The sequence below is a fragment of the Heloderma suspectum genome, chromosome 6, assembly GCF_057233095.1.
Source record: "Heloderma suspectum isolate Gila_16-S chromosome 6, 16-S_ref, whole genome shotgun sequence".
NCBI classification, from domain to species: Eukaryota; Metazoa; Chordata; class Lepidosauria; order Squamata; family Helodermatidae; genus Heloderma; species Heloderma suspectum.
Window position 1 is genome coordinate 24244427 of NC_139463.1, and position 17735 is coordinate 24262161.

The window sequence follows — 17735 nt, forward strand, 5'->3', positions numbered from 1 at the left end:
TTATAGGTCATGTGTTTACTAAGGTTTGGGGCAAGGCAGATTTCTCAGTGAGGCAGGAATGGGAACAGGACAGCACCTTGGAGAGTTCTGAGTGGTAGTGGGGCGGCAGACCAGAGAGGCTTTTCTGTATGTTGCTCCAACTGAACAACAGTTAAGTACTTAAGTACAGGTTTGGTTTCCTTTAGGCTGGTTGACCCCACCTCCACACCAACGCAGGCCTTTTCTCTTAAAGGAGCTTTGCCTGTTTTAGCAGCTTCAGGCTGCAATGACATGGAGGTTGCTATAGCATGCTAGATTTATTTGTTATTGTCTAGTGAGCTTCCTTCTGGTTTGGTTTCCCACCTCGGTGACAACCGACATAGCTCCAGCAACTTACATCCTCCCCTGCTTGCTGCAGAGCCCTTGCCGGACCAGGACACCGTGCCGGTGAGCAGCGGGGACAGTGTGAGCCTTGCCGAGCAGATCACAGATGTGGTGAAACAGCCGGCCTTCATTGCTGGCATCGGGGGGGCCTGCTGGGTCATCCTGATGTGTTTCAGTGTGTGGATCTACTGTCGCCGGAAGAAGAGAAAGGAGCTAAGTCACTATACAGGTGAGGCGGGCCATGTGTTCATTCCACCTCTCTGCTCTTGCTCTCTCGAGGGGCCATGTAGGTTGGCTGCCCAAGGACATAGGAAGCTGCCTTATACCAGGTGTCCTCTCCTGACCTTGACTAGAGGTCCACTGGGTACCACGGAGCAAGCAAGGTGGCACCACCACGGGAAGTTCCAAGTGAACAACTTGCTCCAGAGGTGCCTGGGGCTTGACTGAAGCATTTTATGCCTCCAGGACCAGGTAACCCCTCCCAGGCTCCACCCCTTCCTTCAGGAGAGGAAGGCCTTAAAGGGGAAGGCTTCTGACTTAATGCCTAGCACTCCTCCTCCATCTCTTTGAGGATTCCCTTCAGTCACATTGCCCACATTAACAAGACAACATCCATGTGTAGGTCCTTGGCATGATGGCTTAGTTCCATGAGGCGTGCAGGTTCTGAGGATACACACAAGGGCTCTCTCCTCAAGGACCACTGAGCCAATGGGCTCAGACCCTGGCCCAGTCATGATGCTGGGGGCCGAGTTGCTTTTCAGGACCTTTGCTTCTGGTGCCATTGATCCAAGAGATCTGGCCAGCCTCTTGTCTTCTGAGTAAGAATCCAAGCCCACGCTGCTGCTCAGGTGGATCATTTGTCTGGCCCAGGGGTGTTGAGCCTCAGGGCTGTGGTCCAAATCTGGCCCACCTGGGGTCCCAGTCTAGCCCTCTAGGACTTCCCAGATGGCCACTCCCCCTTCCCCTGGCTGTACCCCCTTTCCTAGATTCTTGCCCAGTATTGTCTGTTCTGACAGCAGTGGGTTTCCAGGGTCTCAGGCAGGGAATCCTTCCCCTGTCACCTGCTCCTGATCCCTTTACTCAGAGATAACAGGGATATGAATGTATGCCAGTCTGCATGCAAAGCATGCGCTTTCCCATCAAGCTACAGCCCGTCCAGCTGCCCTGGTCTGCCTTAATCTCCCTCCCCGCCTCCGTCAACCACAGCTGTGACTTGCTTTGAGCTGTCTCACTCTTTGCTTGCTTCTCTTTGCAGCTTCCTTTGCATACACGCCAGCAGGTAAGGCTCCTTCCCCCTCCATCACATTGCTTTTTCATCCATCACCACTAGCCCAGCCCTCATCTTGCTCTCCAAGGAAGTGTCCCTGAGTGTGGTCTGCTTTCTTTTCAGTTTCTTTCCCCCATGCGGACGGACCAGCACGTGGCAGTGGCAGGTGAGTACTGGGAGGAGCAGGGAGGAGGGAGAATTCCATTTAATGTGGTGTAGTGGGTAGAGCGTTGGACTGGGAATCGGGAGATCCGGGTTCTAGTCCCCACTTGGCCATGAGGGTCACTGGGTGCCTTTGGGCCAGTCATTGACTCTCAGCTTAACATAGCACACAGGGTTGTTGTTGTGAGGATAAAATGGAGAACAGGAGGATCGTGTACGCTGCCTGATCATGTACTCTGCCTTCGGCTCCTTGGAGGAAAGGCAGGATGCAAATATAACAAATAAATAAGCAAGCAAGCAAACTAATGTACCTATTCACACTTGCCGAACCAATATGCGAACCAGAGTGTGGTTGTCCTTCGGTATTCACACTTCTCTGGTTTTTTGATGGAGTTTCCCAAACCAAAAAAGTCTGCAAATATTTGTGTATTAAAGTAAACTGCACCCAAAAATGTGTATATTGGAGAAAAATATACCAAATAAGTATAATATAAAAGAAATCTGCTTGCAAAAAAAAATATATATTGGGCAAACATGCATTAAAAATGTGTATATTAGGTTGTAAGGCCCCAGGCTTGAACCAAGCTATTAGTAGTTGTAGAGTGGCTTAGATCCATAATGCTCTCTGCCTTTGGTCAGAGGGCTGCTGTTTTCCCTTAACCAGCCTCCTGATGTAGCCAGATGAGTAAAAGGGGTGAGAAGCAGCTCAAAGAACATTCCTCGCTAATGAGGAGAAGGTTTTATCACTGATGAGCCTGAGAAGCAGAGGTGGTTCACCTTAAAGCTGCAGGTGGCTGTGCTGAGAACCTAGTGCTGAGAATGAACGCTAGGGGCACGTGCTGCTGAAACGCTGCTTATTGCTAACCTGTAGAGTATAAGACCCATTGGACCCAATGGCTCAAGGTTCAGAGAAGCTGTCTGATCCAACCATTGGGTACGTCTGTGTGCTGTAAGTTACTCGATAAAGTCTCCTTGTAAGCAAACCTTTGAGTCTGACTTATCACTGTCTTGGCACTTCTAACCTAAGAGTTCAATGCCCATGGCCAGGGGCTACACATAGGTAGAAGTGTGTGAGAAGATGTGTCTATTTGGAGAAATGTGTACAAAAATGGAAAGTGCTGAGGAGCAATGCAGTCCTGCTTACTTCTGAGTAGACATGCAGAGGCTTGGTATTTGGGATGCTGTTTAAAAGTACTGCTGAGAGATTCAGTCCTGCTTGCTTCTGAGTAGGCTTAAAATCAGTAATAATCACATTTTGGCTCACTCATCTTGCCTTTGGCCCTGCCCACAGATGGCATGCACTCCCTGAGACCTTTCCCGAGTTGGAATTTGGATGTTCCCCACCCCTGTTTTAATCAAGGCAAATGTATGGAAATTTAAACCACAAATTAACTGATACACTGACTAAACCTCATACAATTAATCTATTCAGATGTTTTAAAAAACGACAGGCCTAACATGAACCACCAAATAATTCTGACTCTCGTGTCTCTCCTCCAGCCGGCCTGGCATGCTGGCCATGGCCACTAGTGCTTCCAGCTATCCGTGGCTGGCGGATTCGTGGCCAGCCCCAAACTTGCTGCGGAATGGGAAGACAAAGGAGCCTGGAGTGACATGCTGCACAGGAAACCACAACGCCACGGAGAGATACTATAATGGTAAGAGCCTCACTGCCTAAGCAGGATCCCGAAGAAGGAAGTCCAATGTAGAACTGGTGAGCAAAGAGCAAACGTGTAGCTAGCAGAAATGACACGCAGGTTTTATGGTGGCTGGGGTGGACATGCTCAAGGAAGAGCCTTAGTTTGAACAAAAGAAGAAGTTGCTGAGACAACCAAAGCAGATTTTCCAGGCCGTGACCTCCCAGGAGAGAAGCTGAGGCAAGGTTAATGGAGAAGGAGCAGCAGGACCAGTTCTGCCTCCCTCCCCTCCCTGCAAGCCTGGATTAGAGATGGTTCGCCAAGCCCAGAAGGTGATTAAAAATCGAGGCAGGCAGAATCTGCTGCAACCCAACCAGAAGGCCTGACTGAGCCAGGTCACGACATGTCCCTTTGTTTTTCAGATGCTGGGATTTCCAATTACATCGCTCAGACTGAGAAGTTTGGGACGGGGGTGTCTGATGGGCCCATCTACAGCACCATTGACCCAGCCAGCGACGACATGAGGACGTTCAATGGGGCATTTTCACAGCACACCACCCCATATGCCACGACGCCCGTGGTACCATACGGGGCGACGCATCTACACTCACCTGATGAAGAAGAGAACCAGTGGAACACCCAGTCTGGGATCTCCAGCCTCCAGTATGCCCAGCCTGAGCGGGGCAGGGTGGAGAGCGGTAGGGATCTTAAGCATGCAAGAAGCTCGACACCCTACTTTATGTATTCTCCAGTTGCTGTGGCATGATCTGTCCAGACAAGAGAGCCCCTGAGGTGTCCAAGGAAAGAATCTTCTCGTATTTGGAGAACTCAGTGATGATGATGCCATTGTTATTGAGACAGTGCAGGGGTGCAGAACCTCTTTCAGCCTGAGGGCCAAATTCCATTTTGGAGAAGCTCTGAGGGGCCACACCCCAGTGGCAGGCAGGGCCAAAGGCAAAAGGGGTGGGGCAAAATTAAAAGAAATACTCAAAATACCAGCAAATTGTAGCTTAAAGCTCTTACTGCCAGTAGCAGAAGCAGGTGTGGCCTTTTGGGGAACCCTGGAGGGCCAGACGTAGTGCCATCAACAGACATAGCACTTTACAGGGCAATGCAAGGGAGGAAAATGAATATTTAGAACTAAAATTAGACAGTAGGAAGAGATGACAGGAAGAGGCAAGAATGACTGGGATGAACATGAGCAATAGTGTAAGAACAAAAGAAGAGCCCTGCTGGGTCAGACCAAAGGTCCATCTAGTCCAGCATTCTGTTCACACAGTGGCCAACCAGCTGTTGACTAGGAACCCACAAGCAGGGCATGAGTGCAACAGCACCCTCCCACCCATGTTCCCCAGCAACTGGTGCACATAGGCTCACTGCCTCTGGGACTGGAGGTAGGATATAGCCATCCAGACTAGTAGCCATTGATAGCCTTCTCCTCCAGCCATCTCCTCCAGTCCAACCCCCTTTTAAAGCCATCCAAATTGATGGCCATCACATCACTACATGCTGTGGTAGCAAATTCCATAGTTTAACTATGTGCTGTGTGAAAGAGTGCAGTCACATGCAGTTTGGGGAGGAGCCATAGCTCAGTAGCTGAGCACATGCTTCACATGTATACACAAGTTCCTAGGTTCAGTCTGTGATTTCAAAGGAAAGACGTTGGCTTGAGGATGCTGCCCGTCAGTCTAGACCAGCCTTCCCCAACCAAGTGTCCTGCAGTTTTGGACTTCAGCTCTCCAATCAGCACCAGCCAGCATGGCCAACAGTCAGGAATGCGGGGGGTTATAATCCAAAATGTCAATAGGACACCAGATCAGGGAAGGCTGGTATAGACAATACAGGGCTAGATGGATCAATAGTTTGAGTCTGTATAAGGCAGCTTCCTATGTGGTTGGATCCCCCCCCCGCCCCCCCCGCCCCCCGTTAGGGAAGGCAGCTGGCAGTTTCAGTGAGACATTTGCCCAAAAAGATGGCTTCAGAAGAAGGATTTGAAGGAAGAGGGAAAGAGGTGGAACTACACAGCATTTTGAAAAGGAGTTCCAGACATCTGGGACTCCTTGCTGCCCCCTTCACCTAGGCATTCTCTGCTTTACCAAGTATTCAGCTGAGACCATCATTTTGACAGCTGCAGCCTACTCCTATGCATATTTACTTTAAAGTAAGGCCTTCTGAGTACTTACTTTCAAGTAAGCATGCACAGATTTGCCATCCAAGGGCCAAACTAGATGCAACGCAATTAGGCATTCACGCAATTCACACATTCATGCAATGCCATTCACACAGTGCCCCTGCCCCACCCCTGTATGGCAGTGTCCCAATCCAAATCACACCTTCACCCTGCAATTTTCTTTTTAACAAGCCATTTCTTTTCAACAACAACAAGTAAATTTCAGGGTTGGGGGTGATTTGGATGGGGACACTGACATGCAAGGCAGAGGGGGAGGGACACTCTAACCTTTGCCTTCCACTGTGGTCTTGATCCATGATCAGGCCTCCTGCAGCTGCTCTTTGCTTGGGGGGGGGGATTTCCCATTCACTCCAATCATAGCTCTCCCCCATTCATGCAAATAGCAGCAGCAGGGGGTAAAGGGTTAAAACCCTCCTTTTAAAAAAATACTTTCTATTCTATTTTTTTATCTTTATAAATGAAATAAACAGTACCAACAACCTAATCAATAAGTACAATTTCCCAACAATACAGTATGCTTAGGAGGACGCAGCAATAATGAAAGAGCAAAAAAAAGAGAGAGAGAGAGAGAGAAAAGAGAAAAACAGAAAAAGGAGAAGGAGAAGGAAGAAAAAAGATATATATATATATAGATATATATATATATATATATGATTAAATTTAAACTCCATTACACAGAAACTTCAAATCCCATTCCACTTAAAGATTATACCTATAACACTGGCAATATTACAATTCAGTACAGCATAAATAATCAACCTTACATTTCAATATCATATCATCAGTCTTATAGCAAGGAAGCAGGCCTACAATTCATTTCCAGTAACCATATATTGCCCTTCAGCTAACATATAATAATAAAGCTTAACAATTTAACCAGCCAAAAATCTTACTAACCAATAATGATAGTAATAATAATGAAAAAGAAAGGAGATTTAAAAGGGTAAATAATAATACTAACAAATCACTAATAAATTTTATAATATTATATAACAATAAAGCTTAAAATCAACCTTACAACAATCATTAATATATTTTGTACTAGATATATAAATGAGTGTGCACATTTCTATACACCTTCAGACAGAGGGTAAAAACCCTCCTAACCCGCACACCAGAGTCTCAGTATGGATTGGGGACTCTGCACGCACAGTTTACTTTTTGAAAAGCCATTCTCACCATTGTGCTCTCAACTAGTTTGGCCTTTTATCTCGCTGCAGACCATATGAATGTATCCAACACAATGGAGTCCTCTTTAGGTTCCCCAACAGTAGCTGGAGGTCAGGTCAGAGCAAAGGTCCAGTCACAGTTTGACTTGGTATGCAGGGTAGAGGCAGAGTGGTGCAAAATGTTGAGGAGCAGTTCAAGACAGGTAAGTGGAGGCTCAGCCTGCAATCCTATACACACTTCAAATGGCCTTAATTTTATTTATTTTTATTTATTAAATTTATTAATCGCCCATCTGGCTGGTCACCCAGCCACTCTGGGCGATGTACAGCATATAATAAAACTGTTTAAAACAATAAAATTCTACAATAAAAATGTTTTCTAAAATATTACCCCCCCCAAATGCCTTCCTGAACAACCACGTTTTTAATGCATGGTGGAAGCTCATTAAAGAGGGGGCATGGCAGAGTTCCCTAGGGAGGGAGTTCCACAGAGTGAGGGCCACCACAGAAAAGGCCCTCTCCCTAGTTCCCACCAGTCTAGCTGTCCTGGCTGATGGGACAGAGAGAAGGCCATGCGAGGCTGATCTTGTTAAGCGGCCTGTCTGGTGTTGGTGGAGGCACTCCTTAAGATAGGCTAGGCTGGAACCGTATAGGGTTTTAAAGGTCAAAACCAACACCTTGAATTTGGCCCGGAAAACAACTGGTAACCAGTGCAACTCCTTCAGCACTGGAGTGATGTGATCACCAGCGGCTGCCTTTAATCACGCGAGCCACTGCGTTCTGTACCAGCTGCAGCTTCCGAACCATTTCAGGGGTAACCCCACGTAGAGTGCATTACAGTAGTCTAAACGAGAGGAGACCAGGGCATGTACTACCGCTGGGAGCAGATGGTCGGGAAGGAAGGGGTGCAGCTGCCGTATCAGATGGAGTTGATACAGCACTGTCCGGCTCACAGCTGACACCTGAGCCTCCATGGACAGCTGGGAGTCCAAATTGACCCCCAGGCTGCGGACCTGGTCTTTCAAGGATAGCCGTACCCCATTCAACACCAGGTCAACATCCCCCAGCTTCCTCTTGTCTCCCACCAAAAGTACCTCAGTCTTGTCAGGGTTCAGCTTCAGCGTATTCCTCCCCATCCAGCCACTCACCGTCTCCAGACATTTGGACAGGGATTCTATGGCCAACCTTGGTGAAGATTTGAATGAGAGGTAGAGCTGCGTGTCATCAGCATATTGATGACACCGCACCCCAAACCTCCTGATGATAGCCCCCAGCAGCTTCACATAGATGTTAAATAGCATCGGGGAGAGGATGGAACCCTGTGGCACCCCACAAGTCAGTGGCCACGGGTCTGAAACCTCCTCTCCCAGTGCTACCCTCTGGTACCTGCCGGAGAGGAAGGACTGGAACCACCACAATATGGTGTCTCCAATGCCCAACCCCTCCAGGCAGTCCAGGAGGATACTGTGGTCAACAGTATCAAAAGCCGCTAAGAGGTCAAGGAGAACAAGGAAGGAGCATTCACCCCTATCCAGAGCCCTCCTCATATCATCCACCATGGCGACCAAGGCCATTTCTGTCCCATGCCCAAGCCTGAAGCCCGACTGAAATGGGTCTAGATAATTGGTTTCTTCCAAGTGTGCCTTCAACTGCATCGCCACAAGTGTGCCTTCAACTGCATTAATGAGGTTTGCTTCTGATTACATAGGCATGAGATTGCACTGCTAGAGTTTTCCATCAATCAGACAGCACCTAAGCCAGATCTACACCTTGTGTCATATTGATACAATATCACCATGGTGACACTATATCCCTCCTGTGCACTGGTACCTCGTAACACACACAATGACATCTGTTGCAGTCTTTTGGATAATATGGAATGAAATGCGGGAAACAACACTAGAAAAGAGGTATACGGAATGCATAATGTGCCCCAAAGGTTATCAGTGCCCTTCAATACTAATAAAAAGCACTAGTGTAGATCTAGCCTTAGAATTATCATATTGCTCTTTCGATGTTCCTTCTTCCTAAGGATGTGAGAATCAGCAAAAATCGAGCTCGCCAAAGTTCTCCGAATTCCATCTTGGAGCTCATTCCAACTTGAGTCCATATCAGATTGCAAGCTTTGGGTGGGGTGGGGAATTTCACATGAGAATCCGTGAGTATTTTCATGGGTATTTTTCCAAATGTGTATCAGTTGTGCACATCTTTGATATGTAAGCATTCTTCGCTCATCGATTGGAGTGTATTTGTCTGCAGTTTTCATAAGTATGCATTTTTTCATGCACAAATTTCAAATGTACCCATGCTGTCAAACACATTCTTTTTTTCTTTTCTTTTTTGGTTCATGAATCACATTGCAAGCTTGGAAATGTATAGACTACAGATTGCGTCCAAGTCTGTGTTTGGTCTGGAAGGTACAAACTCGGTACATCCTGATCCCAAATGAACTGAAATTGATTTCTCATACATCCCTACTTGTCCTAACCTCTGTTTCTTTCCATAGTTGCCAAGCCTGGCAAACAGAAATCAATGGGGAAGCCAGTGAAAACACCGTCCCTCAACTGGACAGAGGTGCTTCCACCACCGCCTTCTGCCAGTGAACTGAGCCAATATGTGGAGGAAGAGGAGGAGGAGGAAGAGGAACCGGAAGTTGGGTAAGTGCAAAAAGGAAGGGCAAGTAATGTCACTTCCTTTCATTACCGTGTTTTCCCCTGCTAATAGAACTGGTGTTTGGGCTGGGGCCTTGCGGTCATCATTAGTCTGAGTTTGGGCTTCCACTGTTGTCAGGTTTGGGCCACCACATTCTTTCATGCACACTCCTGCAGTGCACTCTGCGATAATGCCCTGCCTTTGAAAAGCATTTGGAAACTGCAGCTGGTCTAAAACAGCATGCCATTCAGAGCACAAAACTGGGAACCAGTGTGGTATATTGGTTATAGCATAGGACTAGGACCAGAGGGGCCAGGATTTAGGTCCCCTCCAACATAAAGCTCATGGGGTGACCTTGGGCCTAACTGCTGTCTCTCAATCTAACCTACCTTTTAGGTGTGTTGTGAAGATAAAATGGAGGTGCCTCTGAGCTGCCTGGAGGAAGGGCAGGGTAAAAATGGAATGGATTGATTACTAACTCTGATGTTTGCATCAACTTCTTTGGCCCCCAGTTGGTACCGAGGCCCAAGTCAAAGGGCTGGTGTTGACCTTAAAAAGCCCTAAATGGTTAGGAAGCAGAATATCTGAAGGCCCTCCTTCCCCCATAGAGCCTACCCTACCCTCATGATGACTGACGTTGTCGTTTTCTTTTGTTGTGTTGAAATTTCACAATAAAAAATACATAAAAGTGTTGTCACTGATGGCCCTGCTCGATGTCTCCTACCTTCTCCACCTGCTACATGATATTCAGCAAATAGCTACATGAAGCAGGGCCTTCTTGGTGGTAGTGCCAAGGTGGAGGGCAGGGAACCTTTTTTCTACCTTTTTTCTATCAAGGGCCATATTCCCTCTCCCTCCCCACCCAGCAGGCTGCCAACAGAGGGTCAGATTGCTTTTTGCCAGAGATCTGCTTGCAGAGGGCTTCCCTCACACCCACCCCCCTCTGCCTCACTGCTTCTGTGTTCCCTCACTCCATCTATTTTGGCTTTTCTTCCTGCTTTTCCCTTACCACCCTCCTTCTCTGGGCTCCCTCCACGGGCATGAAATCGGGCTGAGGGCCGCATGTTGCCCTCCCCTGGCCTAGACCTTAGAACTCCCTCTCTAAGAGGGCTTACATGGCTCCTTTGCTGCTGGAATGTAGACCTAGCTAAAACCCTGATGTTTCAGAGGACATTGGAGTTAATGGCCACCTTGTGTTTGCCCTTTGCCTTTGATCATTCTGTTGCTTAATTGCTGCCCCTACTGTGCCTTGATGTTTTTGCTTATGTTTTTGTTGTTGTTAAGTTTCACCTGTTGCTTTCATGTGGTTGCATTTAAAAGGGAAAAAAGAACAAGAATACAAATACACAAATAAATAAATCACAGGCACATCTATTCATGTAGTCTTCTTCAGATTCACAATCCACACAATGATCAATGAATCATTGAGTTCATTTCAATGATTGAAATGAACTCAATCATTTGCATTGATTCAGTTCATCTCTTCCCTGGGGATATTTCTGGGCCGGTCAGCATCTGGAGCCAACAGTCACTTGAGCTTCATCTTAGCAGGGTTTAAATAGGATTCAGAATTTGTCCCTTCCAACTCGATATTTGCAGGTAAGCCTGATTCTTTGAAAGTTGCAAGCAGCCATGCCAAGCATTAGTTAATGCACTGCATCCAAGTTGGAAAAAACATTGTGTTTCCTGCAAGTGCCTAGACCAGTTCCAGCTACCCATAAGTTTTGAGACCCCAGATTCACTCTATGTTTTGAACAGGACAGGCACAACCAAATTAGATGTATCTGATAGCATTGCAGAACATTTTTCATCAGGTTAGGGATGGAAGCTGTAGTCAAAGCAGGTGTGAAATGACAAGAATACTTATCCAGTGTTTAGAACAGGGGTGAAGAACATTTGGCCTGGGGGGCAAATCTGGCCTACCTGGGGTCCCAACCTAGCCCTCTGGGTTTCCTCAGAGGGTCACACACCCTTCCCTGGCACCATGCCTTTACCCCCTGACCACTGATAGCTTGGTGATTCCCCACCTTTTATGCAGTTTTCCCCCATTCTAAATGGTTGAAATGCCTCTCCTAAGGCTTAGGTACTGGCCGGAGGAGCTTTAAGATAAAATATGCTGGTGTTTTTAGTGGGTTTGCCCCATCCATTTTTGCACTGAGCCCTGCCCAACATCTGGAATGTGGCCCCAAGAGCGTCTCCAAAATGGAATTTGGCCTTTGGGCTGAAAGAGGATCAACACCGCTGGTTTAGATGCTCCCTCTAGGTCCCCAAGGAGTGTGTGTTTCCTTAGAATGCTTGTGGGTGGACTGGGGGCCCAACACTGCCCCAGCCAAAATGTCTAGTTCACTCGCTGTTTGCAGTTCAGAGGTGGAGGAGTGGTGCCCACCCCTGCCCGAAAGGACCTACTTGATGGAGAACATCCAGGAAGAGGAATGTCCTCCTCCCCCACCCCGTGGCGAAGCCTCCTCTCCTGCAAATTCCTACGGGCAACAGTCCACAGCCACACTGACCCCCTCACCCCGGGAGGAGATGAGAGCTTCTGAGGACATCCCCAGACTGCATCACTTTGAGATTCCACACCTGCCCAGGTACAAACCACCCATGCTTGCGAAGTATACACTCCAGTCCTTACCTCATCACTTTACTAATGCCCCCACCCCAATTTACACCTGTTGTCTTGACCTTCTGCTCAAGCACATGCAGTAGCTATGCACTTTGCAGGCTGGGTCTTTGTGGCTCCAGAGGGCAGGACTAGAACCAATGGGTAGATGTTGGAAGGAAGCAGATTTCAGCCAAACGTTAGGAGAAACTTTCTCATGGTCAGGGCTGTTTGACAGGGAAACAGACCACTTTGGAAGGAGGTGGGCTTTCCGTCCCTGGAGGTATTTAAGGAGAGGTTGGATGGCCATCTATCAAGGGTGTTGTAGTTGCATCCTGCACTGTGGATCCTGCATTGAGAAGGGCATTGGATTAGATAACCTCCAAGATCCCTTCCAACTCTTCTGTAAATTCCTTAAGAATTGCTTTCTGCCTTATGAACCTGCCTGAGCCTTACAATCAGCTTCAGTGGCCCTGCTCTATGTCCTCTTGCCATTAGAGATCGAAGTGGGCAGGCACAAGGAGTGGTGGGACCTTTTCCAAAGTGGCAGCACAACGGTGGCACTCCCACCCTGGGCAGGTCCATGTCTTCCTGCGTTCAGGGAAGCAGTTAGGAACGTCAGTGGGCTTTTTAATCATTCCAGGTCACTGTGTCTGCATTGTTTTAACACTGACATGTGTTTTGTATTTGTGTGTTTTGTTATTTTTAAGTTATGGCTTTATTTACCATTATCCACTTTGATTATATACATATTTCATAGGAAAGAAATAAAGAAATAAAACTCTGAAGCTCCTGCATCCTCCTGTACTTGCCTTCTTGAGCCTGGTGCCCTCCACATGTATTTGACCATAACTCTCAAAATCCCCCAGCCAGTTCCCCAACCTGGTGCCCTCTAGATGTTTTGGACTACAACTCCCAGAATCCCCCAGCGAACATAGGTTTCTGCCTATCAGAATGGGTCTCAGACAGAACTAGCACACCCAACAATTGCCACATTAACCTCCATCCAATCTCTATATGGCCCATGATGCCAAGCCATGCTATGGCTCTGGAATAAGGATCTGTTTCCTGAACGGTTGTATGCTAAAACTAAAACCCAGTGCATTTATATGACAGCCTAAGGAAAGTTGTTGGAAAGACTCTTCTCCCCATATTTATAAAACGATACAGAAGGAACCTCAAGGTCAACTAGTTTAGATGCAGAAACTCTGCTGCTACAGGATCCCTGATTGGTGGTCATGTAGCCTCTGCTTTAATTGAAAAAGAATGCTTGGCTAGATAGCGCTTTAGTCTGATCCAACTTGCCTCTTCTTATTTTATTTATTTATTTATTTATTTATATACTGCCCAATAGCTGAAGCTCTCTGGGCGGTTCTCTTCTTAACTTCTTATGGCAATGGGAGACAGAATCAAGGCTGTGCATATTCTCAGATCCTACCATGGAAGTGCTGAGTTTTGTACTGAACAAAATTCAGCATCCTGTTAACCTGGGCTTTTTAAAAAACAAAAAGGAAAAAAAAGGAAATTTCTAGTCCTCATGATTGTGGTGAGAGTCTTGGAACTACATATGCCATCATTTGCATGAGCATCATTTGTATGAGTTTTTGTGGGTGCACAGTGTGGCTGCAGGTTTTGTTGGGAGTGTGAAGTCTATAGGTAGCCATACAAAGTGGTGATCTCCACCCCACCTTGCATCCCCCCCCCCTTCATGACTATCTTCCTGCCAGGATCATCTGCCTCACTAAATTTGGTGCTTCTTGCTTTCAAGGCGGATACCCAATGGCTCCGGGCCATTGCCCAGGGCTTCCAGTCCTCCCTTGACTCAGTCCAACCCGAATCTAAACGTGCCTGAAGAGGGACCCGAGGGCATCACTCCCAGGCCAGGCCATCAACGCAACCTCAGCCAGACGCCGGCTCAAAGTGTGGAGAATGTGGACTCCCTGGGAATAGGTGGGTTCATCTTCCCTGTCCCTCTTCCAAGAGGTACCATGGCCATCTCAAGCAGAGGGAGGCGGAGGGACGTGACCTCCGCCCTGATGTCCCAGAGAGCAGTCCAGCAGAGAGGCTGCAGTCATGCAATGTCAGGTCTGAGGCAGTTCCCTTGTAACCAATTTGTTGCACCCAGGATAGTGAAAAATGTGCATGCAGTTAATTCCCCAGCAGCAGATTTCTGGTACTGCTAATTCCTTTAAGGGGTAAGAGATACAGTGTGGTACAGGGGTTAGAGCAAGGGTGTTGAACCTAAGACCCATGGACCAAATCTGTCCCACCTGGGGTCCCAATCCAGTCCTGTGGGGTTCCTTGGATAAGCATGCCCCCTTCCCTTGGCCTCACCCCTTTCCCCCGGCTGCTAATTGTTGGCTGGTTTCCCAGATTTTGTGCTGTTTTCTCCCCATTCTAACAGCTTGAGATGCTTCTTCTAAGTCTTAGTTACAGGTAGGGATGTCGGAGAATTTCTCCACGAATCTCCAGGAGATTCATTGGCATTCAGCCCCCCGAAATTGGTGGAGAAACGGTCCACCACCCCACGCCACCCCCCCGGGATGGGACTTACCTTCGGCGAATGTCCCTGGCGGCGGCGGCTCCCGGCGGCAGTTCGGCGGCGGCGGTAGCAGCGGCCGGTCTTCCAACCGGCTGCCGCCACCGCCATTTGCAAGTAAAAACAACAACAACAACAACAACAACAAACGTGATAGGCTACGTAAAGATTTACGTAGCCTATCACGGCTAGATTTTCAAAAAAACACCGTGATAGGCTACGGAAATCTTTACGTAGCCTATCACGGCTGACTTTGGAAAAAAAAAAAAAAAGCGTGTACGCAAATGGCGGCACCCATGGGCGCCGCCATTTGCGTTCCTTATTTTGGCCCAGGTAGTCTACGTAAATATTTACGTAGACTACGGTGAAAATAAGGGCGATGCTATTTGCGTCCCGGCAGGAGATGAACTTTTGCGGCCGGAGAGGCGGGGCGCTCCCCCCCCGGCCAGAATTTCAGCGGGGAGGGATGGGGCGCCTCCCCCCTGGCCAGAATTTCAGCGGGGAGGGACGGGGCGCCTCCCCCCCACTCAAAATTTCAGGGGGAGGGACGGAGCGCCTCCCCCCCACCGCGAAGCAAGCTGCGGGACCAGGTAAGTGACTTTTGTCCATCCCTAGTTACAGTCAGGAAGCACTTTAAGATGGAATATGCTGGTATTTTGACAAAGCCCTTTTGGCTTTGGCCCCACCCACCACTGGAATGTGGTCCCCAAGAGCTTCACCAAAACTGAATTCGGCCCTTGAAAGTAGGGCTGTGCACCACCACGTCACAAATCCCGAATAATGAGGTGAAGCGGGCTTATTCGGAGCAAAATCCTCATGATACAAGGTGGGTCAGAGCAATATCAATGCACCCTGGGGTGAAGAGCCCCCCACCAAAGAAGCGCCTCTGTTTAATGCTTGAGCAGTCCAGACAGGTTGTCTCCAAAATGTATCAACTTCTCAACGCTCATGTGGAGGGGCACGAGGAGGAGGAGGAGGAGGGGGAGGGGAAGGTGAGCGGATGCAGGAAGGCGGGGGGAGGTGGGGAGGTGAGCGCAGGAGGAGGAGAGAGTGTGCTTTGGCAAATAGGAACTCTTGGCCAGAACTGACACCAGCAGTCTCCAGTCAGAGAGTGATGGAGGAAGGGGGTATATATACTTTGGTGAAAGGCTGTATTTGGTTATTGTGCTAGCTGTGCCTTTGGGAGAGGGCTGGTGTATGGGTAGATGATGGTGTGTGTGTGTGTGTGTGTGAGTGTGCGTGTGTGCGTGCGTGCGTGCATTCCTTGGAGTTGTTCCTTCTATTTCTTCATTTTTTATTGCCATTAGGCTTTCCTCAATATTTAAAAGGAAACAGCTTGGATGTACTGGGAGCATTCCCTCGCTCCTTGCTCGTCCATCCCCCTTGGGACAGTGCCTTTGCAGCACCCCTTCCATCCCCCTTCTCCTATGTCTTTCTACCTCTGACTCGTTTGTTATTTGTATTAGGTATATTCATCTCTCCTTTCCATATTTTTTCAAACTAACATAGCTTTTCCTCACTCACTGCTGCTACGCTCCCCCTCCCCTGCCATTCCTGTGCTTGTTTATGTCACTTGGACTCCGGAAAAGGCTGTGTTTGTTGTTTAAGGTTGCCCTCACTTCTGCTTTCTCCATTCTATTTCCTTGTCATTTTTGTCTGTCTACTCTGTCTCCTTTAGATTTTTAAAAACCCAGTCTTATTTTGATTTTTAAAAGCAAACATTGACTTCTGGGCATGTTCCTCCTCTCCCCGCCCCCCAAGTCATATTGAAGCATTTAGTTTTTTCTTGCTTTCTAAATTCTTAAAGAAAGGCATACTATAGCAGCCTATGTGCATAGTGTTTGGTCCCCCATCCCCCATGCTGAAGTGAACCATCTATGTCTTCTCTGTGTTGATCCTCCCAAAACAGAAATTAGAGAAGGTATTATTATTGTTGTTGTTGTTGTTGTTGTTGTTCAATTTTTCTTGGCTCTTATCTTATTTCCTGCACTGTCATCCTGTATTTCTTGAAGTTACCCTGCCTTCCATAAAAGAACATGAAATATAAAACAATAAATTATAGACACCCGTCATTTGCTTAGGTAGTTCTGCTTTTCTTTAGCTCTTGTGTGTCTGTGTCCATGTGTGTTTGTGTACTAGGTTGTTGTTCCACCAACACTATATGTTCAAATTTCAAGAGAGTCTTGAAAAAGCATGATGCCCTCAAGGGGGGCTGGGAGGGGCCAAGGTGTCATGTGTGTGCATGGAAACAATGAGAAGCTACAGCTCTTTGTTTTGGGAGTTTTCCTGGAAAAAGTCAAATTTCACCAGCGCCTAGCACACAAACCAGTGGGCCAAACTGGCTTTGGGGAGGGGGTGATGTCCTTGAGGGGGGCTGGGAGGAGACAAGGTGTTACGTGCAAGCTTGGAAACAGCGAGAAGTTACAGCTCTTTGCTTTGAGAGTTTCTGTGGAAAAAAATCAAATCATAACTCCATGTAGCACAAAGACCACTGGGCCAAACTGTCTGAAATTTTGCAGATGGACTCCCCTCCAGGGGGGTGGAGAGGCCTCCACATTTCATGCCTGTATCTTAAAAACTGAAAAGGTTATGACCATTTGTGTTTTCCCATGTAAGTCAATGGGAAAGCAGCCAAACTGGGCGATCCAGATATCCGAATCTCACTTCAGGTTCAGATCCGAGTTGAAGTAGAGGGGATCCGATTCAATCTGAGGTGGATGGGGTCACTTCAGAGGATCCGAAGTGGCATCCAAAGTGGATCAGGGGGTCCATGCACAGCCCCTCTTGAAAGAGGTCAGGCACCCCTGGGTTATAGGGTGTCAGACTAGGGCTGGGGAGACCAGGCTTTAAATCCCCACAGAGCCATAAAGGGGTATGATCTTCATTCCTCTAGCCTACCTCACAGGGTTGTTGTATAGATAAAATGGAATGGGGTTTGGAATGTGGACACCGCCCTATGCTTCTTGAAGGAAGGGTGGAACCAAAATGGAATGAATAAATAATTAAATAGGCCCTTTCGCACCTGTATTTCCTCCAGTAGGAAATCCCTCTGAGCTTCCTTAGCTGCCCCGAGGACAATGCTATACTAGCCAGGGATGGGGCAGGTGCCCGATTCAGTCCAGGAATCCAGCAGACCTCCTTCTGCCTGCACCCCCA

At 47.8% G+C, this 17735-nt stretch overlaps 1 protein-coding gene across 3 annotated transcripts in view; it reads left to right on the forward strand.

Moving 5' to 3' along the window:
- The window catches only part of ROBO3 (roundabout guidance receptor 3), a 378913-nt gene that overhangs the window by 353484 nt on the left and 7694 nt on the right, over positions 1-17735 (forward strand). For 2 of the 3 annotated variants that reach the window (XM_084808149.1, XM_084808146.1), the window contains exons 17-24: positions 398-592; positions 1619-1642; positions 1754-1796; positions 3293-3450; positions 3852-4127; positions 9296-9446; positions 11802-12029; positions 13809-13990. In XM_084808149.1, coding sequence (XP_084664275.1) covers positions 398-592; positions 1619-1642; positions 1754-1796; positions 3293-3450; positions 3852-4127; positions 9296-9446; positions 11802-12029; positions 13809-13990 — 1257 coding nt within the window. The remainder of the gene's footprint in view (positions 1-397; positions 593-1618; positions 1643-1753; positions 1797-3292; positions 3451-3851; positions 4128-9295; positions 9447-11801; positions 12030-13808; positions 13991-17735) is intronic. The other variant, XM_084808148.1, reaches the window with a different exon arrangement.